The sequence below is a fragment of the Empidonax traillii genome, unplaced genomic scaffold (genome assembly GCF_003031625.1).
Source record: "Empidonax traillii isolate 1590-97213 ecotype Southwest subspecies unplaced genomic scaffold, ASM303162v1 scaffold1253:size457737, whole genome shotgun sequence".
In the NCBI taxonomy this organism is placed as follows: domain Eukaryota; kingdom Metazoa; phylum Chordata; class Aves; order Passeriformes; family Tyrannidae; genus Empidonax; species Empidonax traillii.
This window is the reverse complement of record NW_020956446.1, coordinates 184,097-207,805: the sequence shown is the minus strand read 5'-3', so window position 1 is coordinate 207,805 and position 23,709 is coordinate 184,097. Positions and strand designations below refer to the sequence as shown.

The 23,709-nt window shown below is 44.0% G+C and overlaps 1 protein-coding gene across 3 annotated transcripts in view; it reads left to right on the top strand.

The window, feature by feature from the left end:
- The window catches only part of GRIK1 (glutamate ionotropic receptor kainate type subunit 1), a 132,294-nt gene that overhangs the window by 56,308 nt on the left and 52,277 nt on the right, over nt 1–23,709 (top strand). For all 3 annotated transcript variants that reach the window (XM_027906156.1, XM_027906158.1, XM_027906159.1), the window contains exons 2-4: nt 13,749–13,916; nt 16,261–16,518; nt 19,524–19,705. In XM_027906156.1, coding sequence (XP_027761957.1) covers nt 13,749–13,916; nt 16,261–16,518; nt 19,524–19,705 — 608 coding nt within the window. The remainder of the gene's footprint in view (nt 1–13,748; nt 13,917–16,260; nt 16,519–19,523; nt 19,706–23,709) is intronic.

The following is a 23,709-nucleotide window of genomic DNA, read 5'->3' as shown; positions in this document are numbered from 1 at the left end:
CACCCTCCCACTGGATTTACAGATTACTGTTAATGAGGGCCAGAGCAGTGAACGCTCAGGGGCCAGTCCAAAGGCCAAAGAATTTAATGGAATACCTTTACATACTGGATCCAAATCTCATTTTCCCTCTCAAAAGCCATGCCCTCACCTCCTGTTGTCATTCCAGCAGGAGATGTGCACTGCAGATGTTCTGCGGGGAACACGTGGCTGCTAAACACTGTGGAGTGGATTTTATCAGCGTGGGGAGATAACACCCCAGGGAAGGTCTCTGGGAGCTCAGATTAAGTTTAAGCTGCTACCAAATTTTCTGGTGACACTTCTGAATCCACAGGTTCCTGCAGTCAGCAGCTCACTGATGAGTGTTGGTACAGACAGACAGAAAAATGGAGAGTTGAAATGCTTCTTATGGGGTTGGATGACCAGTTCTTGCTAATTTTCATGGGAACTAGGTGTCCAAAGCCTGTTCCCAAGGGAAATAGTTTAAAAAAAATTGCAGACCTAGCAACTGAATAAATAAAAAAATCAAATACAAGGACACAACAATTTTGTTCTCTCATCTGATTGTTCTGGAAACTGGTTAAACAAGATGTGTGGAGAGGTGAGAGTGTCAGAGGAGTCCAGAGTTTAGATCCTGCAGGACATAGAGGAAATGTCCACAGAGGATGATCCTGAGCTGAACAAAAGCTGCAGGGTAACACATCAACTCTTGCAAATGATTTGAGCCCAATGCCACAAGTGCCTTAAAATGAAATCCCTCCCAACAGCAGCCAATCTGAATCATTAAACATATGTCACGTAGCGAGCTATAATCACTGCGAGTGTCGCCCACACAGCATTTAATTTACATGGAGAATGGATTGCAGTTGTTAATTTGGCCATTTTTCAGTGTTCTGTGCCTCCCAGAAAACACACATAGTTGGAGGCAGCGTTTGCTTTGTCACTGAGTGAGACCCACACGTGCACATCATTCTGTTCCCCCAGTCTGTTGTGACATGTGGCTGTGAAGGAAAGGTTTCCTGCCACACAGGAGCACCCACCCTTCCAGTTTGAGATCCCTGCTATGATTTAGTACTGCCTCTAGAGTTTCATAAAGTTTTGGGCCAGGCAGGACCGTTAGGGGATCTACAATTATCCTCTTTCATTAACAGGCAGCTGAATTTCCTCCCCTTGCCTCAAAAGTGAGACCCGGTGACTTCTGTGTGACTGTGGCTCATCTCTTCAGGTTTGGTTTGAATCAATGGCAGCCTGTCAGGGAGTAGCATTTTGGGCTTATGGGCTTTGAAACATTACCTGTTTTAAAACAAAACAAAACAAAACAAAACAAAACAAAACAAAACAAAACAAAACAAAACAAAACAAAACCAAACCCAAACAAACAAAAAAACCACAAACACTTGTTTGTGTGTTAGGGAAAATAAGAACTCTGTTCTTGCTGCACTTCCTTTGAACATCTTATTTCTTGACTGACTGGAACCAATGTGATAACACTAAAGAATGTGCATATGGGGTTAAATCCTAATTTTGCTGAATAAAGAAATGCTGCATTCACATGTAAACAAAGAGAAATTGCCTGTATCTTCCTGCAAGGACCTGCCTGAATCTAAAGGGTTTACAGGATAACCTGCAAGAATAGGGTGCCTTTTAGGAGGCCTTTTAGTCCCTCATTCTTTTTTTTATCCCTGAGCTCTGCCACATTTCCCTCAGAAAGCCTTTTTAAGTAACCCCAACAATCCCACCCCGTGCCTCAGAAGACCTTTTATAAATGGAGAAAAAGAGAATTCGAAGTCATACAACGTACAGGATATTTGGCACACACACAGGGGAACACTGAGTCACTGAGCAAAGACAAAGTACCTGGTGTCTCCTTAAGCTGAGTTTTTAGTTTTATTTTGAAGTTTACGTTGCTCTCTCCTGACTGATGGCAACCCACTGAAATTATGGCCATTACGGCCGTAATTTGTTCCATAAATTATGGAATTGTTTAATTGAATTGAAGCCATCCTTTACACACTGTACTAATTGTAAGTAATTACAGTTTCCTCTTCATGGCAAGGTTATTTTATGGGCTTTTGATTGGAATTTCTTGCAATGAAGTTATGAGGCTGAAAAACTCCCATAGCATCTATAACCAGCATAGCATCAGCTTTCATATTTTAAAAGTATGAGCAATGATTTAGTAACTCAGGCATTCACCTCCCAGAGCTGGATGTTGCATCCAGTGTTTTAGACAACTTTTTTTTTCTTTAATTATTTTTATTATTTTTTACAAACAGTTTTGACACATTTGTGTAATTACCCAGAACCAAATTTTCCTGCTTTTTTTTTTTCAAAGTACGTATCTAAACTTTCCTATCAATAAGTATTATAACTACAACTATAGTTTTAATATAATAAATTAGTGTAAAATCTATAATAACATCTCTAACCAATATTAATAATCCTTGACGAAGAGTTGGGTTCCAAAGAACCTCTGGGGATACTCAACGTTAAGAAAAGTGATGATGCAACCTGGAAAATTCCCCCAAAGCAAGAATTTCTGAAGTTAATTCAGACTCTATTATGCACAGGAATTTCAGCACCATATGTGTCTCCATCAGGTGGTTTAACACTGCTGGGAATTCTTGGTTTCCTCTGTGAACTCCAAGTATTTTCATATCAATCTTCCTAGAAAATTGGGATTTTTAAAGAATTTACTTTTTTTTTTTTTTGGGGGGGAGGGCGGAGGTGGGGAGGAAGGGAGGAATAAGAAGTTTTACAAAAAGAAAAAAAGTTCCTGGAATTGTTTGTACTCCTATTCCAGATTTCTCTTGAAGCTGAAGCTGTAGAATTCAGCACTTCATGTAAAGTTGTGATTAGGAGCAGGAGCATTTTGTTTACACTTGGTACTTCAATATTTGCAAATGTAGCAGTTGAATAAGACATTTTTCAGACACAAATGGCCCTCAGTAGATTGAGGAGCAGAAATGTTCCAGGTTGATAATTACCAAGAAAGCTTTAAATTGCAGGCACCTCAAGTAAGTGTCTTTTCAAGAGCCAACCATCATTATTATAAAGAAATATGGCAACTCAAAGCACAGGTGCTGATTAAACATTACTTGTAAGAGTGGATCAGTTACAAAATCTACAACTCCCCCACCCTTAAAAGCATCATTTCAGGTGAACCTGCTTAGACATTAGACTTTCCAGGACTGAAAATGTATCCTGGTATTTTCCCTTAAAGCACCTGCAATGCTGAGGCTGCAATAAAAATAATCCCCTGGTTAGCAAAATGTCAGATCGTTTTCTGCATGCTCCTTTTCGGCACTCGAGGATTTGAGGATGAAACTACATCAATGCTGGTGAAAAAGAGGGGCAGGACAATCCAACAGGATGGAAAAAACCCCACATTTCTGTGAAGTTTAAAGAACAGTAGGCAGATCCTGATCAAAACCTGCAAATTTCCTCATATCTCCCAAATTGTGAGGGAGTGAAGATTCCCCATCCCAAACGTGTGTGTTTGGGATTTTGGGAGAACCACACAAATTTATCCAGTGGCAAACCTGGGGTTAACCCTTCCTCTATCCCAAGAAAAGCTAAATGCATTACTTACAACGAAAATCAATGAAATCACTTACGCCTCTCCTGAGTTTTTATTTTTAAACTTCGGGGTTTAGCCCTCCTGAACGCCCCACCCTGACACGGCCTGAGCAGCTGGTGGCTCTCAGACCTGTCAGCTTTGTGTGCTGCTGGTCCTCTCCTGCAGATCAGCGATTTTAAACCTTCCCTCCAGGGCGGGAGGACCAGCTCCAGACTCCAGAGAAATCTGCCACCAGCAGCTCTTGCACATGAGAAATAAAGCCAGGTTCTGATTCCCTGTGGCTTCATGCAGAGAGTGCGACAGCAAGAGCTGATGGAATCTTTGAGCCCTCGGTGTTTGAACTCTTGATTAGGATACTGGTTTTTGGCACGCTTCAAAGTGCAATAGTGACTTATAAATGAAGATATCTGAGCTCTGAGGGCTCCTTGGCATCCCCCACGTCAATCATTCGTGGATCACAGGCAGCACTGACTTTTAGGGGAGTTGCAAAAGCTGGATTTCAGAAAGGAAGCAGTGACTGACTGAAGCCACTTTTAACCTCCCTCCACCACCACCGCCCCCTTTCTGGAAAGGATGTACTTTTGCATGGGCCGTGATCTGATTTTATCCCTGCTTTTGGGGGATAAGCTCAGATTTCTTCAGCTTTAATAAAGACCTTATGTTCCTAAGCATCTTACAGATAATAGTGCTTAATGGGCACTCACGAAAAGAAAGGCTGTGTAATTTTGAAAGCTATAACCCTGACATTTATGCACAAAGCATGCACTTTTACTTTCAAAGTATTGTCTTGGATTTTGAAATGTCTTTCTGTTCCTGTCTGACAGCTGGAGGAAAATGGCTAATCCTGAAGTAGTTCCACTGCCTGTGCAAACTCACAACTGCTTTGTAGTGGGATTTTATTCCCTCACCTCGGGATTCCTCTCCGGAGTAAACTTTTTAGGGCCTCAGTCGAGTGAATCTTGACATATTTTGATGGGTCATCTGCTGTCATAGTGCAGAAAAACCCCCAGCTGCACATTCTGGGAAGGGTAATGTCCTGCCACCACTGCAGGGGACTGTGGTAAAGCACTTTTTGCACAGTTACACCTTCTGGTTTAACCAGGTACCTCTGTTAAAGCAGGTGGCAAAACCCCTCTGAATCCAGTTTTCCTTGCTGCTCTTCCAGGCAGGGTCTCTGTTGCTTAGTTCGGTTCAAGGTTTCCTCAAATGTAAGGTACAGTTACTTTGCATCTGCAAAAAAAAATCTTCCTATAGTTTAAAGCAATCTAATACTAATAAATAATCAGATAAAAGCAGTAAGCAAAAATTCCAGCAAAGTCTTTTAGCCTTTATTCAACCACTCTCCACTCTCCTCATCTGCTTTTTATTTCTGTTAAATTCTTTTCCCCTTCCTTTGCTCCTCATTACAAACATTGATTTTTTTTTTCCCTGTGATTGTTCCCTCCTCTCTGTTTCATGTTTCCTTTCTCAGAAGCACCTCATAGTCCCTCACATGCTCAGCAATTAATATGTCAAGAAGTCTGGGTGTCTCAGAGGGAAATCCTCTGACTCAGATACGTGGGAAAAGCATATCTGTGAAGCAGGGCTTTGAAAGATTAAAAAGGACACGGGAAAGTAAGTTTCTTATCCAGTGGGACTGTTTAAGTCGTTACAACACGGAGGGAGAACTGCTGAGCCATGAGAGAATTTGATCAAAACCTACTAAAATTAGGAAAAACATTCAGAACAGCCTACAAGCCACGTCACATCACCCATTTCAGACACATGTGCCGCCCAAAATCTAACCCTGGTCTCTGCAAGGCTCATCTACCCGCTTCTAGCTCCGAGAAATAAAAGGGAAATTATTCTAATTCCCTCTTCCTTCCTGCCTGGCCAGAAATAGCACCTGATGGGACCCAATGTTGCGTGTGTAACTGGGTAATTAGAACCAATTTTCTCCCTCTCCTGGTTTTGTCTTGTTGGAAATTATTGCTGCAGTGCCTGGAGAGGTGTTTTGCCCAAGTGGGTATGGTTATGTGGGGGGAAGAACGGGTAACCATATAAATATCTTATATATTTTCCTGCATTTTCCTGATTAACATCAAGAGAAAGCAATAAAATAGAGGCAGGAAGGCAATAGGTTTAGAACTTCCCATCAAAAAGAGAGTTTGCACCTCTAAAATGATACTTTAGTTTTTGACTAGTATTACAAGGGATACCTAAATCAGGTCAACCAATTTTTTTTTTTCCCTTGTTAAAAAAGGAAAAAGTTCATTACTTAGAAATTCTATGACATGAATCATGCCAATTGTGCCTTTGGGAAATCTCTCTGGACTTCAGGCTGAACTGAAATAAATCCCACTGGAAAAAAAAAGCAGATCTTTGTATCTTAATAAGATCATCTTTTTGTATATGTACATAACACACGTGTATTTTCATCCCTCTGCTTTCCAAAGGCTGAAAACATCACTGAATGCACCTTTCTGGGGTGGAGATAATCATAAAAACCTGGCCCTGGCTCAAGCAGAAAAATGTTTGGGAAAGACAAATGCCTTAACATTTTCATTTAAGACTTTTTCCCATCCTTTGTGCTCTCCATCCCAATCTTTACCCAGCTCTTGTTTGTTCAGACCCATCGTAAGGGGTTGCAGCTCTTTGGCAGTCACAGGACTCACAAAATGTGATTTCCACCTGTTTCATCACAGTGTAATTAAGCACTATAAACCATGTTACATGAAAACAGCAGAAAAGGCTGAGTCCCTCTGAGAGTTCAGCAAAAAATCAAGTAAATTTTATGCAGTGTTGTTACAGCTCAGAGCAAAATCTTCACAAAAGCCACCGGAACACAAGCACGTCCTAAACACATGCCCAGAGCTGGATTTCAGACGGGCAGATTGGAACCAAGAAGATGCTCAATTTGCCAAATAGGCAGTGACCTTTCCATAAACAAACTTAGTCTTCTTAAAAGGCCCCATTTGCTGAGTTTGGCACTTGGGTTTCACCTCCTTCCTTGCTCAGGTTTCAGGTCCTGAGCCTGTCCCAGGTTTCAGCCTCCAAGTCCCACCCCACAGTCATGGAAAGGAAAATGTGTCCATCACCACAAAGCCCAATGCCAGCCCTGTATTTAGTAAATTCATAAAATTATCCTGCTTGGCAGCAAATTTCTTATAGTCTTGAGAAGCTTGTAATCTCCAGAGACAAAGAGCATTTTAAGTGCAGGGCTGGGGATAAGGGAGGCAGGAAATCCAGGTGAGCACCAGAAAGGGATATTTGCCTTTCTGTGCCCACTGTCTTTTCTTTTAAATTTAGATGGCTGAACAATGAGAGTGCAAAGGACAAGGAGTGGGGCTTTGAGTTTTGTTTGAAGTGCATCCTGAAAGGAGGAGCCCACAGATGGACAATGAGTTACAAAGGGAAAATGAGTTACAGAGGGAAAATGATCCAGGATCTGGCAGAGGCAGTGGAATGGCAGTGACATTTGGCAGGTTATAGCACTGAGGAATAAAATCCAAGGCACCCTGGACAGGAACCAGACCGGGTGAATGCAAAGATGATGGATGCCAAGGTAAGGACAGGGGCTTGGAAAGGGTGGGAATAGACTGGAACAGAGCACAATGTATGGAAAGCTTCCAAATCAGCTTTTGAACAGATTGAAGAGGGAATGATGGTGGGGAAGTCGCTCTCAGCTCCACTGTCTGTAAAATGAGGGTGATAATAGCTGCCTAACTCAGAGGTCCCTGGAGCAGGGCTAAACTCAGCCGTGCACAGAATGGTAATGTGTGCAGTTTGTGCTCTGAGAGCCAAAAGCAACCCCCGTGCCTCTAATTCCACAGAAACCTAGGGGAGCAAACCCACTTCAGCCTGCATTTGGAAAATGCAAATTGCAATTACTGTTTGTTATAGGGTTGGGATTGTTATGGTTCTTCCCGAGAAACTTCTAATACACGTCTCACATAACGGCGTAGTTTACAGGTCGTGTATAAACCAGAGGTAACAACCAGTTTCTGGACTAATCTTACACAGTCAGGGCTAACTTTTAAAAGGCAGATACTGCTCAGCTGCAAGTGATAACTCCTTTGATTGTTCTTTTCTGGTGAGATGAATGCCCAGGCTTAGCTCTGCAGCGAGGGCACATGCACTGGCTCTCAGCTGGGCACCTCCTGGCATGGGAGAGTGTGTCCTTTGGCAAGAGATCAGGATGGAAAAACACACTTGGAGCGGGTTTCCAATAGCAAGTGCTTTCATTCCAAGTGGAACTCTGTAAGTGGGCATTATCTGGAGAAAAGGTCTTCCCCTTCTGCTCTGCCTTGCTCCTTTTTGAGCCTGCACCTCCCTCCCAAAGCTTCAAAAGCATATGGGAGTTCCAACTTCCCTTGGCAGTGCAGCAGTGGGAATCCATATCATATCAGAGAGAGCAAGGGCAGACTGTGTTAATGTGGCTTTACAAATCTCCTACATTAACTTGGCACCAGCAGCAGCTCCTCTTTCGGGAAGCCAATGACACAGAACCTCTCAGTCGCTGGGGTTTTACCTCTCCTTTCTCTGCAGTGACTGATGGAGGGAGGGGGGGCTTGAATGAGCTCTCAGGGACCTCCTGGGGTTCAGATGGTGCCGTGGAAAGGAGGGGAAGCTTCTCAGAGCACAAACCCCTCCAGGAAATAGGTGTGTCGTGGCACTGCGTTGCCTTCGGAAGCCACGGGAGGCTCAAGGCTGCGGGGATGGATCGGGATCCAGCAGGCTCTGTGCTTCCACATCACTTATCCCACGTGTCAGCCTGTGCCACCAGCACCTCCTCAGGGGCACAGCTCACACCCAGGCTACGAAACGGGGTATCCTTGGAGCAAGGAGAGGAAACCTGGACATCAACCTCGTAGAAACAGGATTTTATCATAAGCCGTGAAATCCCCCTTTTTCTCCGTTAAAGGGAAAACCACCCGTGTCTTCATGAGGAATATCTTAGTGGTTAACTATATTTTTCCTCTGCCATCCCTCTTGGCAGGGGTGTTTTAATATTTCAAGTGTTTCTCACGGCATGCTTGCTTTCAAAGAGCTTTTTTTTTTTTTTTTTTTTTGAAGTGTAGAACCTGAATAAGAACATGAGCAGCTCTCAGGTTATTTAACACCTCCTGGTTCTCACTGGAATTTCTGTCAGAATATCAAAATGCATGGTGTTAGTAGTACTATGGCTACTCCTGGAGCCATATGCATATATGAATAGCTGATCTGTTGTCTTCAAATTGCTGGTATTCTTGGCTGCAGGAAAGAACTGGTGTGCTGGGAGATGAGAATTCTGGCAGCAAATAAAAATCCCACCGATATATCTTTTAAATCTCATTGTGGCTTAACTTAGGGTCCTGGAATACTGTGTCTCTCATATGCAACAACGCTTTTCTCTGGTTTAACAGTACAAGCAAATGACTTCCCTGCACCACCAGCATTTCCCACTGCCAAAAAGTAGAGAGAATTGTGTTAGCAATGAAGAAATAGTATTAAAACATGTCTGGAGGACAGTTCAGCAGCTGCTACACGGGGGAATCATGGCAGGAGAGGAAGGTTGGCTGCTGTTCCAGAGGGTGAGCACTGACATGGATCTGCCGTGGAGCTGCCTCACGCAGCTACCAGAGAGCTGGAGAGGCTTTCAACAAATTTATTTGGGAAATATGATATTTATCCACCAAAACAACAAACAAAAAAATGTCCCAGAGCAAGATCTACATCTGAAAAGACAACAGTTGTTTCCTGAGGCCACTGAGCCTCAGGCTGGTTTAAGAGCAGGACAGGTTTCTGCTTTCTCAGTCTCCTTAGAAGGAAATACAGAGCTGGAAAAACATGGTTTTTCCCCACCTCTGTTTTGCAGGCTGTCAGTCCTGTCTTCCCCTATAAACCTGCCTCCATTTCATCTGCCTTTCTGTAGTGTTGCCATAGACAGCAACACCAAAAAAACACCCCAGTGCTGTCAGACACCGGTCTAATGTTTGCTGTGGAGTAGGTAAGGAAAATCTCTCTAAAGGCATGATGTAGTTTTTAAAAGCATTTTGAAAAGTTAACATTTCACTTTTGAAAGTGATAGCAGTGACTGGAATCACAGAAATTCCCTCAAGGCTGCTCTATGTATATGCTGTTAAAAAAAAATAGTACTTTACATCTGCTGTATTCCCACTGAAAAACCTTAGTGAGATGCTTTGCGTGGAGGGAACCTGCCCAAAGGAGCCTGAGGTGCCTGAGGTCCACAACTGCCATCAGAAAAGTCAACAGTTTTTAACTGCTGCTGTTTATGACTGGTTTTAAAACAGGGAGAGAGAATTTTCCCAGGAACGAGCTTTTGTTCCGTGCCTCGTCTTGAGGTGGAACGCCGAGACCCAAGGGAAGGTGTGGAAATTGTTCAGCCACGACCTTTTCTAAAGCTCTCTCAGGCCTGGTTGACCCCTTTAAATGGAAACATTTGCAGGCTCAAAAGGACTGGAGAAGCTTTTTCAGGGGATGTGCTACCGAGGTGTGCTTTGATATTTTTGACATTTTACTTGCTGTAGGAAATTTTTTTTTTGTCTTCAGAGGACGAATGGAGCTGCTGCCCTGTCATAATTTGTCAGTCAGCAGTCCCTGTTTGGCAGAGCAGCTTTAGCCAAGCAGTCCTTTCCTCTTACTTTCCACAGCCAAATCCCAGGTAGGGGCAGATAGAGCTTTTTTTAATTCCTTCATCCTCACAGACATCACTTGACAAAGTAAGTGCTGAAAGTGAAAGGTTTCCTCTCACACTGGAATAGGATTATCAGTTAAGTGCACAGGATTGCTGGGTTCTCCTAGTGATGTGCTCACATGTGGCTGGCAGGGAGTGCAACAGGATCAGGGAATCCACCTCTGGCATTGCTCAAAAAAATTCCACTTTTCCTATGCATGTGCTACCTTGAAAGCCAGGGCTTGTTTTTGTGCTTAGCAATATCAGCTTCATTCCTGGAACATCATTTATATCTTGAGTTAACATCGATTTTTTTTTTCCCCCTTCCCTTGCAGAATGCCGTGGTTAATTTGTTTTTAAAATGTTGCACAGTAATTACTTTATTTAAATGAATCATCTGACAAATGGGTTGTTCATCAAACTTGTCACTTACTCTGCGGTTTTTCTTTTAACCTGGACCTTACAATAAATTCTGAGCCTGGCTGTCAGTCATCAGCAGAACAAGGAGAACAGAAGCTCCTTGCTGAATTGCTAGATTTGATTGAGGATATATGGGTGAAAATACTGCAGCATGGAACAGACTGATTTTTTTCTGCTGGCTTGTTTGTGATGCAAATTCATAGACTAATTCAACTCCTTTTTTACACACAGAAGAATCGAGCTCAAGTAGGTACAGCCCAAGCTTTTCTAATGTAACTATCCCAAACTTCACTCACAGTAACCACAAAATTATTTACTCCATGAACTCTCTCCTGGACCCAAACCATTCTGGCTTTCCATGTTCTACCCAGAGTATCTCAAAGCCTGTAATCAGAGTTCTCTGTAAGTGCTTTCCTGCTGCATTAATGTGTACAAAAGGAACCTGGGGTCCCAATTCCATGACTGCACAGCTGACTTCCAGAGAAAACGACTGGAATACATTTGAAGTGTGTATAATGCAGAATTTGGATTAGTTTACTTAGAAAACACATCCACGCAGAACTTTCCCTCTTTTCATCATTCCTCCTTTCCCTCCCCTCCTTCCCTCTGCCCAGGGAGCTTTTACTCTTTTTCAAAGGGGACCAAGCAAAAATTCTGTGAAATCCTGCTAATGGGGTATAAATAGTTCATGGTTATACACCAATTAAAATTAATCTTCATTTAATAGGCGATTGATTAGAGGACTGGAAATAGATCTGGCCCCAGAATGAGAAAGTGCTTGTGTACATATAGCTATGAAGGTTGCCTCAAGGGTGGTTGGATGAAGTAGTTTTAATAAATTTTTTTTTTTTTTTTTAAGTAGAAGGTGATACAATACACAGTAATAATTTCCAGGATGGAGGACATTTTTTGCCAAGATCAAACGGCAAAAACCTCATCCTGCTGGAAGTGAGAGGAGATTGTGGCCCCTCTGCCTTATTTCATAGTTATCTCAGGCTGTTCTTTTTTTCCAGTGGCATCCACCTTGCCTTATGGAGCAGCGCTCTGCTCATTCCAGTAGGGGTTCAAGGAAAACCCAGCACCTGGACCTTTCTGGCCCAGGACCAAGCTGGCAGTATAGCTGACTGAAAATAATTGTCTTCTTCAGGTGAAATGAGGGGGGGGGGGGGAAACCCTGTTTTTAACCCATAAACTTGTTGGTATCGTCACTGGTATCACCACAGGCTTTAGATTTTTTTCCCTTCTGGAGTTTGAAGCTCTGTAAAATCCTGCTGAATTTCAGCGTTCTACAAGATGTTTTACGTTCAGTTCCAAAATCTGCCCTTAAACTTTTCCCAGCTCTTTCCTCGTGTCCCAGTCTCTTGTAACCACTTGTATGTTTTATGGGGGAAAGGGGGAAAAAAAAAAAAAAAAAAACAGAAAATCTTTCAGGTTTTAATACACCCATATAGCAAATGAGAAATCCATGTAGTGAAGAGCAAGAAAATTGCTTAAGTTGGCAAATTGCTGAAGTCACATTAAGGCATTGCTACATGTGGATTCAAGGGATAATACAACGCTCTGTATTCAAGAGTAGCTGGAGATTGCCTTGCCAGCTTGGGTCTGATAGCCTCCAGTGCCTTCATTGCTGGGTTAACATTCCAAACAGGCTTTAATTCCACTGTTTCTGCTTGTCAGCTAATGGCTGCCCTATTCCTGTATCAGTGACATCAGAACTGCAAGGGATTGCAGCTCGCAGGCTGAATGCATTCAGATGCTCAGAAAATATAAAGATATCTGGGCCTCAAATTTCACGTGGGGAAATGTGGAAATATGTAAGTGAGAAATCCGAAGTATCCTCTGGTGACTGGCACTAAATGAGTAAATTATACTTGCAAAATCAAGCAGTGAAGCTGGAGATTGCTGTTTAGAGGAGCATTTTTTTTTTTTTAAAAATTAGCTCTGTTTGTTATGCATTCATGAAATCCCAGTGCCCCTGGACAGTCAGGATATGTTGTTGGCATAATAAAGCCTCTGGAGGGTCTTAGTCACCCCAGTCTAAGTGGGACAACCTGTTGACTTGAAACACAGCCACCTTCCCCCCCGTCTCGGAATTTGAGACAGAGAAGTTCATTCTGAAATTCAGGTTGGTTATTTACAGCCCTCTTTTATCAAAGCTTGCTTCCAGGTTAAAAAACAACTCTGACTCACCTCATTTTTAATAAAAAAAAAGGAGACAGAAGTGGACAAAATTTCAGTTTGAATGGTAGGAAAAAAAAAAAGTTCTGACCGACTGAACAGCACTCGAAGAGCAGCTGCCCAGCTGGAATTGCACCTCTTGGTTCAAAACAGATGGTAGAAGAAGATTCCAGAGGAAGGATGGGAAGCTGGGAGCGATTGTGCTGGGCCCAGCACTGTCCTTGCAAGGACACTCCTGAAGCAGAAGGCTCTGGTAGACACCTCACCACTGGAGATGTGACTCACCACCTTGGCACGGAGGTGAATCCTCTGGGGGAGCAGTTCTGGATCACCAACTTCAGTTCATTTTGGAAAAAGCAAAAAATATTCACCCGCCCCTGAGCAGGCTGGAAAACTACCAGTGACACTGCCTAAGGTTTATAAAAACCCCAGAGCCCTGCCACAACACAGACTTCGAGGGGAAACTTTCAGTCTGCTTCCTCCCAAGCTCCTCAATCACTTCCGTGTGCAGATCTTGCACTGCCAGGATTTGCAACCCTTCAGAAAACATCTCCAAGCTTCATCTCCAGATATGGAGTAGGTTGGAGCAGGGGGGACAGGCCCTGTGAAAGTCAGTGCTTTCATTAGATGGAAGCTTTCACAAGCGTTTAAAAGTTTTCCTGTGAGAAGCCAGAAAAACAAACACTCCTCGTCTTTCCCAGGTGTTTGTCTGAGCAACATTCATAATATTGGGTTAACTTGCAGTGCCACTGGAGATGAAAACTAATAATCCAATGTGCTTTTGCTATAGTGCTTTGAGCAGTGATTTGGTTTTCCTTTATAAACACTCAGAAATTATTGCTCATCATTTATTTCTCTCTTTTCATGCGCAGCGATGGAGAGGTGAATAATCCTTCTCATTTATCTCTGTTTCAACAGGAGGGATATTCGAAACTGTGGAAAATGAACCTGTTAATATTGAAGAATTGGCTTTCAAGTTTGCTGTCAGCAACATTAATAGAAACAGAACACTGATGCCTAATACCACATTAACCTATGACATCCAGAGAATTAACCTTTTTGATAGTTTTGAAGCCTCAAGAAGAGGTAATTATCTCAATTACTGTGTCAGTAGCATACATGTTGTGTAGTGCACACCTTTCCAGCCTGATCTCCTTTCCTGCTCTGATTGTATCATGTATATGAACAGCAACATAAAATTAATCTGTTTCAAAGGTATGTGAACTCAGAATCAAGCTGGGCTTGGACTTGACACTAGTTTCTGAATAAACTCCTCCATCCTGTCTGCATGCTAAGAGCCCCAGATGGAAGGTGGCAAGTCCAACCCATTTTTCTTTCCAAAACATAGATTTGCCACCTGGAATTCTGCAGAAAAATGATCGTGGACTCACAGGAAGCACAGTGGGATGTCACAACCCATAATTAGCACAGATACCCATCATTCCTAACAAATTATTTCTATTCAGCTCCAAAGACCAGAGGCCAGTAGTCTCCCTGTCCTGAAATAATAACACTCAGTGGCTTAGAGACAGGAGTTTCTCTGTTGAAAACAACATTCTTTTTCAATTATCCAGCATATGCTGGAACTATATCCTATCAAAACTCACGTATGCTGGGTTTTTTAATCCATGTAATCCAGACTGAGACAGGATTTTAGATTCCCTACAGAGTGAGAATCGCTTCTCTTGTGACTGTTCTCAAAGCACCTTCTCCATTTAAAGTGGAGTAAGGAGTTCATTAGAAATATTTTGTCAATCTACATGCAAGAAACTCGTGCAGACATTAGTGCTTCCTTCTCATCATGAATTATTGATAGCATTTATGCAATTTGCACATTAAAACCTATGATCCTTTAGAAAGGCTTCTGAATGAGACCTGGAAAGCCTGGGCATTTTATGCTGCCTGTAAAACACTTGTTTGTAGACTGAAAACAGAAAATAATTGATTTTCTGTCATATTCTATTAAAATCAGAGAGCTAAATACGAATTTAAAAAATCTCAGCTCACTGTGGATGTTTGTGTACTTAATATTTCACTCAACCACAGTAATTTCTAAATTTCCCACTGACAGCACCCTCACAAAAGGACAACATTGCTACTCAGTGCAGGGCTTTGTCCCAATTAAAAACATATGCAGTAAATGCTACTAATGGGCAAAAATAACTAATATTGTTTCATCTTCTGTCTGAAAACTTGAAAAAAAAACATAGGAGAGAAAGGAAAATTACCTCCAGCAGGGGTTCTTTGGGTTGAGACATGGGCACAAGGAGAAAAACCTTTGCTGGTGTCGGTGTTTGACTGATTTGGAGGGGTATAAAAATGTCAGTGTGTGTCGGTTCTTTATTTCCCGTGCTGTTACTGAGGGCTTTAGGCTTTACTGCCTGTTTTGTACACACAGATTATGGAGCTCAGTGAATCATGGTGCCCTTTACTGTTTATGTTCCTTCAGTAGCCTGAAATTAAAGCAACACACAGAGGTAGAAACCTGCCAGTCGGGGAGGGAATCCACAGAGTGTCTGTTGTGGCTCCCTGAACATATTTCCTGACACGCTGCCACGAAACTTAATTCATGTGATGTTCCTTTGGCAAGCCCAGAGCCTGGAAGCTCCTGGTTTCTCCAGGATAAAGCCATTCTGAGAAAAAGGCAGTTTGTAAATCCAAATTAGAAATTCAGAAATGAAAATGAGACCTGAAGGTAGTTAAGCAGAGAAGTGGGTTGGGTTTTGATTCGTAGCGAGCAGGTTTTTTAGGATATAATAATAATAATAATAATAATAATAATAATAATAATAATAATAATAATAATAATAATAATAATCATCAGTAAAGCTGTTTTCAGAACCACAGAATCATTCAGGTTGGACAAGCCCTCTGAGCCTATCGAGTCCCCCCTGTGCCCGATGCCCACCTTGTCACCCAGCCCAGAGCACTGAGTGCCACCTCCAGTCCTTCCTTGGACACCTCCAGGGGTGAGGACTCCACCACCTCCCTGAACAACCCCTACCAATGTTTAACAGCCCTTCCCATGAAGGAATTCCTCCTCATGTCCAACTGAACCTCCTCTGGTGCAGCGTGAGGCTGATCCTTCTCCTCCTGTCCCTGTTCCCTGGGAGCAGAGCCGGAGATTTCCCCCAGACTCCCCCCTCCTGTCAGGGAGCTGCAGAGCCAGAAGGTCCCCCCTGAGCCTCCTTTTCTCCAGGCTGAGCCCCCTCAGCTCCCTCAGCCGCTCCTTTAAATAACCTCACCCTCTAAACCACCTCTAAATGCTTTAGGAACCATTCTCAGCGGGTCTGGGAGGTGCTCTCACTGCTCAAGGATGGGGATGGGTGGGGGATAAAAGAACCTCAGCAAGCATCACACAACACGAGCTCCTTGTTTTCTGCCAGTTTTGCCAACCAAGCCCTTCTGTGCCCCCCTTCTCCCCCCTCAGCCTGTGACCAGCTGGCTCTGGGTGTCGCCGCCCTGTTCGGGCCCTCCCACAGCTCCTCGGTCAGCGCCGTGCAGTCCATCTGCAACGCCCTGGAGGTCCCGCACATCCAGACCCGCTGGAAGCACCCCACGGTGGACAACAAGGACGCCTTCTACATCAACCTCTACCCGGACTACGCGGCCATCAGCAGGGCGGTGTTGGACCTCGTGCTCTACTACAACTGGAAGATAGTGACGGTGGTGTACGAAGACAGCACAGGTCGGTGCACGGCGGGGCGTGGGCTTCTATTTATGCACACACGCGGAATTCTGTGGGAGAGAGAGTGCCTGCGATGGTTCAGTTTGTTGTAGTTGCAGCAGTTTGCCCAGAACACAGAAGAAAAACCTCCTGTGAGGTGCAGCTGTCCTGCTGCCCCTGAGGATTTTGGAAAGCTGCTCACTCCATCAGAACTTAAGGAGTTCAGCAGGAGGCAGCCCCTGGATTGTGAATATTCAATCCCATTGATTGAATTCCTGTTTGTGGAACTGATAAACAGCTTCCAGAATCCCAGAATAAGCAGGGTTGGAAGGGACCTCTGGAGATCACCCAGTCCAACCCCCCTGCCAAGGCAGGGTCACCTGGAACAGGTCACACAGGGACACATCCAGGTGGGTTTGGAATGTCTCCAGACAGGGAGACGCCACACCCTTCCCTGGGCAGCTGTTCCTGTGCTCTGCCACCCTCCATGGAAAAAAGTTCTTCCTCAGATTGAGGTGGAACTTGTGTTTCAGTTTATGGCCACTGCTCCTCGTCCTGTCACTGGCACCACTGAACAGGGTCTGGCACCTTCCTCTGGCAGCCCCTGGAGATATTTGTGTGGATTGATGAGATCCCCTCTCAGCCTTCTCTTCTCCAGACTAACCAGGCCCAGCTTCTGGAGTCTCTCCTCATAAATGAGGTGCTCCAGACACCTCATCATCTTCGTGGCCTCTGCTGGATGTTGTCCAGTAGCTCCTGGATAAATATCCCAGACAAAATAGGAACAAGGCCAGGCCTTTTTCAGCCCACCCCATTATCAAATTAGCATTCCAAAACACCAAGTGCTGTGAACGTGTTCAGTTACAAAAGCGACTGATATTAAAGAGACTTCATTTGCAGAGGTGTTTACAAAGTAAATTAATCATCAATCATCTTATTAACTCGGAGTCAGGAAAGTAAACAGGTCAGCTTTGATCAATATAAATAGCCTTTGGATTTTGGGTAAGAGTGGTGCCACTTAAGCTCTTTTTATTTCTCATCTCTCATTGTTACACTACAGGAAGGAAAAACATATTAGCCTATTTTTTAATCTTAGAGACTACAGTAGGGCAAGAAAATGAATGAAGGTTTCCATCCTTGCTGATTTTGTCTCAAAGCCCTAAATTGAACCTTTCCTCTCAGTGGTGAGTGTCCCAAAGCACTGCACTTGCCCAGACCCCCCCCACTCCCACTTGCAGTCATCTTGAGCACTTCAGTTTTAAAATCTGTCCCAAATCAAGGCTTGGTGGTATCATATCCAAGCGTTTGGATTTGTTGTGCTGTTAATTATCTGGCAGTCAGCTAATCCAGGATTTTGCCTCATCCTCCAGAAAAATACCTGCACTTCTCTTCACTGCTGCTTTGAATTCTTCAGTGCACCCTTCCTGGGCTTCATCTTCATGTGGCAGTGGGAAGGGTTGGGAAGGGCAAGGTCCAAGTCTGATGTGACCAAGGTAGATATTTTAAGGCACACAGTAACTTCTTTCCCCTAAAAGAAGGTGAAGGTGGGTTGGCAAATAAGCACTTTTAGCTGCTGGAAAGAGAAACAACAGTGCTCAGTCTGAGGCTGTGGATAAGAGGCAAGTTTCTGAGATTTCTCAAATCTCAGCTTTCCCTCTTGGAGCTGCCACTGATTACAGTGGCCAAGACACTGCAGCTGAACCCTTGGTACAACGGAGCTGCAGCTTTACAGCCAGATTTCACAAACTCCCCTCCTTGTTAGTCAGTGTTGGAAGCATGTGCCCCGTTCTTTCTCCTAATAACGAGCTCAAAATGTTCCGTATTCCCCGGGCTGGCTCCCGGCCAGGCTCCAATCCCCCCCCCCCCCGCCCCCTGGCCAGCAATTTACATTTGAATGCTCACAATGCTTAATATTATATATCGATTGTTGATACTTGAAAACCTGCAAAGAGCAGGCCCAACCTCGCAGGCAGAGGGAGGGATTAGTTTTTTTCGAAGCACTCTGGAGGTACTTGAGTGAAAGCCAACAGTCCTCAAGGCAGCAAACCCTCAGTAACCCCAGAAGAAATGGGGATGTTTTGTCTCACCTTGGGCGCACCACTGGACCACTCCACCCAGGACAAATATACCCAGCTCCCAGCAGGACAACCAAGAGTTATTTCATTTCAATAATGTGCTTGATTTTTGTTCAAGAAGTGCTTCTTGCCTGTATTCCCCCTCTCCCTCTCTCTCTCCAGGCATGTTTTTAAGGCAGCCTTTTGCTTTCGCTCGGCGGGAGATCACGAATCTTTTTTGTGGGTAAATTGCGTTCATGGATAATGAGAAAGAGACTGTAATCACACACCTCAAAGAGCTCTTAGCTATCTTTCTTAGGTTTTGGAGGCAGTACAAATTGTGTGGGAGTGCCGAATTAGCTGGTGGAATTGCACTGTGTTTAAACACTTGGACAAGCCCTCAGCTGGTTGAGCTCCGCTGACTTCAAATAAGGCACGTAAACCTGTGCCAGCTGAAGAGAGAATCCAAGAAATCCTGTTCTTTACAGATGTGTTTACAGGTGTGGAGCTGGATCTCGAAGTGTTTTGGTCCTTTATCAGGTGTCACACTTGCTGAGTGACCTTACATTAGGCAGGAGAGCTGGGAGGAGGTTTCTTCACCTCTGTGTTCCTCTTGGTTGATATTGGAATAATAATTGGCTGCTGAGGAAGAGGCCTTATGTGCTTTTTGCAGTGAACTATATCAATTTAAACATAGTACAGTATGTTTTTATGGTATTATATCAATGCAAACACACCCTGCAGCCAAGCAGTTAGAAATACCTTTCAAAATATTCACACGTTGAAGCCAAGTACAAACATGAAAATAAAAAGCTTTAATAATGCTAGTAGGAGGCTGGCAAATAGGGAGCTGACAATTATCCTTAGGGAATGTGAAATATGTTGGGGACTGGTAAGAGACCCTGTTTCAGTGGCAAGTGATCCTCGTGGCACAGGAGGGTGAGTCGCATAACTGCCTGTGTGATTTTCCAGGTCTAATTCGCCTGCAGGAGCTCATCAAAGCCCCTTCCAGGTACAACATCAAAATCAAAATCCGCCAGCTGCCCTCTGGGAACAAGGATGCCAGGCCTCTGCTCAAGGAGATGAAGAAGGGCAAGGAATTCTATGTGATATTTGACTGCTCCCACGAAACGGCCGCAGAAATCCTCAAGCAGGTAACGGGAAGGGGGTGGCAAAGCACAGCAGGGATCTTGTAGCCCAGAAGTCCTCAGCTTTCATTTGCTGGGATACACCAAAACTGAATGCACTCCCAGTTGGGCCAAAGGCTGGTTAATAGCAGGGACAGAAACTGTTGCAGCAGCCACGAGGCTTCCCAGAGCTAGAAGGACCAGCAGCAGGAATGACATCCCAAGAGAAGCCCATCAATATCCCACGGAAGGAAATGTGCATTTCTTTTCAATACTTCAGGTTCTGCTTGACTAGGAAGATCATTACATTTATTTTAGCTTGTCCTGGTTTAATCAGTGGTGTTTTGATTTCTTTCCCATAAAAAAAAAACCAAACCCAAACCTGGAAGGGCCCATTTTGGAGTGCTGAGCTGTTGCTTCTGTGGAGGTTTGAGGTCATTCTCAGTGCTGACTACAGGAACAACAGGGCATTAACTCACTGCAGACAAACCTAACTCTGCTTTCACTACCCTGTGTCCCACAAAGGTTCCTTTCTTCTTCCATTCCAGAATGTTCCACTGAAATATGTAAGCTGTTCAGAGCAGCTCTCTGTGTCAAAGTTAGTTGTAAGACGACTTAGTCTGTCGAGCCTAAAACATTCCTCTCCAGGCTGGAGGATCTTGGTCCTGAGAATATGGGCTTGCAGGATGATGTCCTAAACCAGATGCAACAATGTGAGCTCGTAGGGTAGATTTACTGCTGTCAGGAAAGCAGGCCTGTACTAAATTTTAGGATTTTCTCAGTGCAAGTTGTTTATTCGAGCTACAGCAGGGCCAGGTGCAGGCAAGACTTTGGGAATGGGAGGGAAAAGCAAGGGGAGGTCAGGAGCTGGGCAGGAGAGCTGCTCTCCCCTCACTCTGCTCCCTGCAGGGCTGTCCAAAAGCATTAAAACATGACAAGCTGCTCCAAAAGGAGATTTCTGGGGCAAGAGTTAAACACAACAGAGATTTTCAAGGACCTGCAAGAAGAAAGTGCAGATGTCTGGCAACGCTGCAGGAGGCACAGAGCTTCAAATATGCCATGCTGGGTATGGAAAAAAACACCAAAAAACAAAACCTTGAGTGTCAAAGGAAGAGGAGGGAGTGTTAAAAGATGCACTTAAACAGGGCAAAGCAGCAGAAGGGTTTGTGTGGGATATGGATCAGGGAGACAGCTGACAGGCTGCAGACACAGATAATGCTCCCCAGTGCCTTAAAAACTCGGAGAAGGACGGGGAGTGACAGTGTGGGAGAAAACAGGAGATTTAAGAGAGGTGCACCTGTGGATCAGGGCTGAGAGAAAGGGAACAACATAAATAGAGGCAAGAAAGAAAGGGAAAATGGCTTTTCTATGAGACAGTTCTGTGGCTGAGCACAGGTTCTGGCAGCAATAACTCAGGGGTGGAGGTTCCTCACTGCCAAAGGCAGCTGTGAATTGTGCAGCGTGGAGGGCTCGGAATTCACGGGGGACTCATCTGATTGTAGGTTACATGAAGTGCCCTGGTTCACATTCTCTTCCCTGCACACACAAACCCCTGTAGAATTTTACCCTGAATGAAAGCAAGGTCTCAAAGGCAAATTATTTTAGGGGAAACTCAGTGATAGTAATGGAGAATATTTCTGGCTTTGCAAACGATCCACTAGATGAAAATTGAAAAAAATAAATGCTGTTGTTAAATTATATAAGATTTCCAACAGGGGTAGGGATCAGAGCCACCTAAGCAACAATTTCTTGCCTTCCCCCCTGCATTTAAATGAAGGAGATGTTTAGTAAGCCACGCAAGCAGGGGCTGCTCGTGTGAGCGCTCGGGGGGGCACCAGGGCAAGGGATGCCCAAAAGCTCCTTCTGGGAGCAGAAGTGTCAGCACAGAATTAATTATGTGCTGAAAGAGTCATCCCAGGGAGCTCCCCGAGCCAGCCACATGACTGGGCTGTGGGACCAGGGGAGGTGACTCCTCCACTTGCCTCCTTCAGCCTTTGGTTTACAAAACAGCTCAAAAGACAGATTTCCTTTCTTAAACGAGACCAACGTTTGCTTATTTATAGCTTCAGCTAAAACACCACTGAGCTTGTGCACAACAACAGCAGGCAGAATCAATAACCTAATTGAAACAAAATACAAAGCCTGCACAGAGCTATTCCCTAAACTCACACACATTTCCCCTTCTCTCTGACGTGCTGCAGAGTCTCTGACTACCTTAATGAGGCCTGGCCCTCTCCTCACCCCCATCTGGAAGGAGCAAGAGGAAACTGTGGTTATTAATTGCTGCCTTTTCCAACAGTCTCTTTGAATTTTCTCTCTGTATTGCTTTCCAAGGAGCAGGGCCAGTAACCTCAGGGTTTTTCAAACCAGACATCCCCCACCAGCAGAACTGATGGAAGAAGTTGCCCCTGGCTCTGTCATTCCCATCATCTCCTTGAACACCTTGGCTGCTGGAGCTTTAAAGCTTGTGAAGACTCAATTCTAGAGAGATCTAGTAGAGAATTGGAAGCCAGAAGCAGGACCTGAGAGCAGCTGTGGTTTCTTAGGGTAAAATTGGGATTACCAAAGTGCCACTCAGGACCTTACTTAGCTCTGAAGGAACCTCCCTGTGCGACTTCAGCACTGACTGTCCTGCTCTGCTCCGAGGGTGCCCCACGTATCTCTCCTTTCCAAGCTTAAAATAGATATATCTGAAAGAGTGTGAGATGATAAGGCACCCTCCAAACTTGCCTAAAACCAGCAGGGCTGAGTAGTCCCTTGCACATGGAAGATGGAAACACTTCCTCACGGGAAAATTTGCTGGTTGTGACCTTTACCTGAAATATTCGGTGGATAGAAGTTTGGTACCCTGCCTAGGTTGGGTAAGCAGTCCCCGAGAAAATTAAACCTAGCTGTGGCAAATTGCAATCTGTTTTATGCCCCAATCTCCCAGTACATCCTGCACACGCTGTATTTAGTGTGATATTGCCTTTTTACACGAGGAACTCAGCTGAAGAGGTTGAGTTTTAATGCTTAACCTTCCGTCTGTTCTAACACACCGAGACTTGACGCAGACTTTTTACTGCAGGAACGGAAATCATGTTCCTGCTAACCTTAAATTACCTACTCCTTGCTTCACACCTCTAAAATAAACTCAAGGAAGTGTGCTGTATATTTAATCAGGGCTAGGACACCGGAGAGCATTCTGTAAAGATTTCTGTGTTCACTTCCACTATGTGACAGACATGGAAAAAAAAAAATAAAATAATTAATTCAGTTCCTGCAGAAGTATAAAAACTCAGTGTCACCATGGTGGGCTTTCCTGGTACAGTAATAAATGTGAGAATATAATAAGTGTGAGAATATAAATCTTCAGCTTTCGGACACCTGGGAGGTGAGGAGGCAGAGGGGCTTTTATTCATTGTGGTCCGTCTTGCTGATCTTAGAAAAGAGTGGTGGGGCTAATTAATTGGATAATGAAATGCATTCGTTTAATGGCCATGGAATTAAATAATAACGTAAGTGAGGAAAATGCAGAGTGAAAGCAAGCAAAGCATTTGATGCAGTTCCCACCAACACCCTTCCCCATCCTTCCAATTACAGCCCCCCTTGAAGGAAGATTGACAATAGCTCTAAATAAGGCAGGGACTTTTTTTATAAGAAGTTGAACAAATGCAAGTTGGAGCTGGGATATGATCCAAGCCAGGAACAGGGCACCCAAAAGAGATTTTCAGACATAAGGGAGAATAGTTTTATCTAGCTTCTCTCAGCCTGCCATGTGTAATCTGACCACTGACACCTTGTCAGATCCACCTTGTTGTTCACGAGCCACAGCTAAAAGTCAAGGCCTAGCCTTCTGGTCTGAAATGGGTGATTAGAGATGGAAATCTCTCTGTCTTTTACTGTTATTTATGTGTTGTGCAGCCACACCTGAGTTTGGCTGAAGAGCAAATTTTATACGGGGTAAGATGGGTAGGAGACCTACAAGGAGAATATTTTGGGCTGATTTCACTAGTTTAGATTCATCTGAGTTCTGCAGTAAGTAAAAGCTA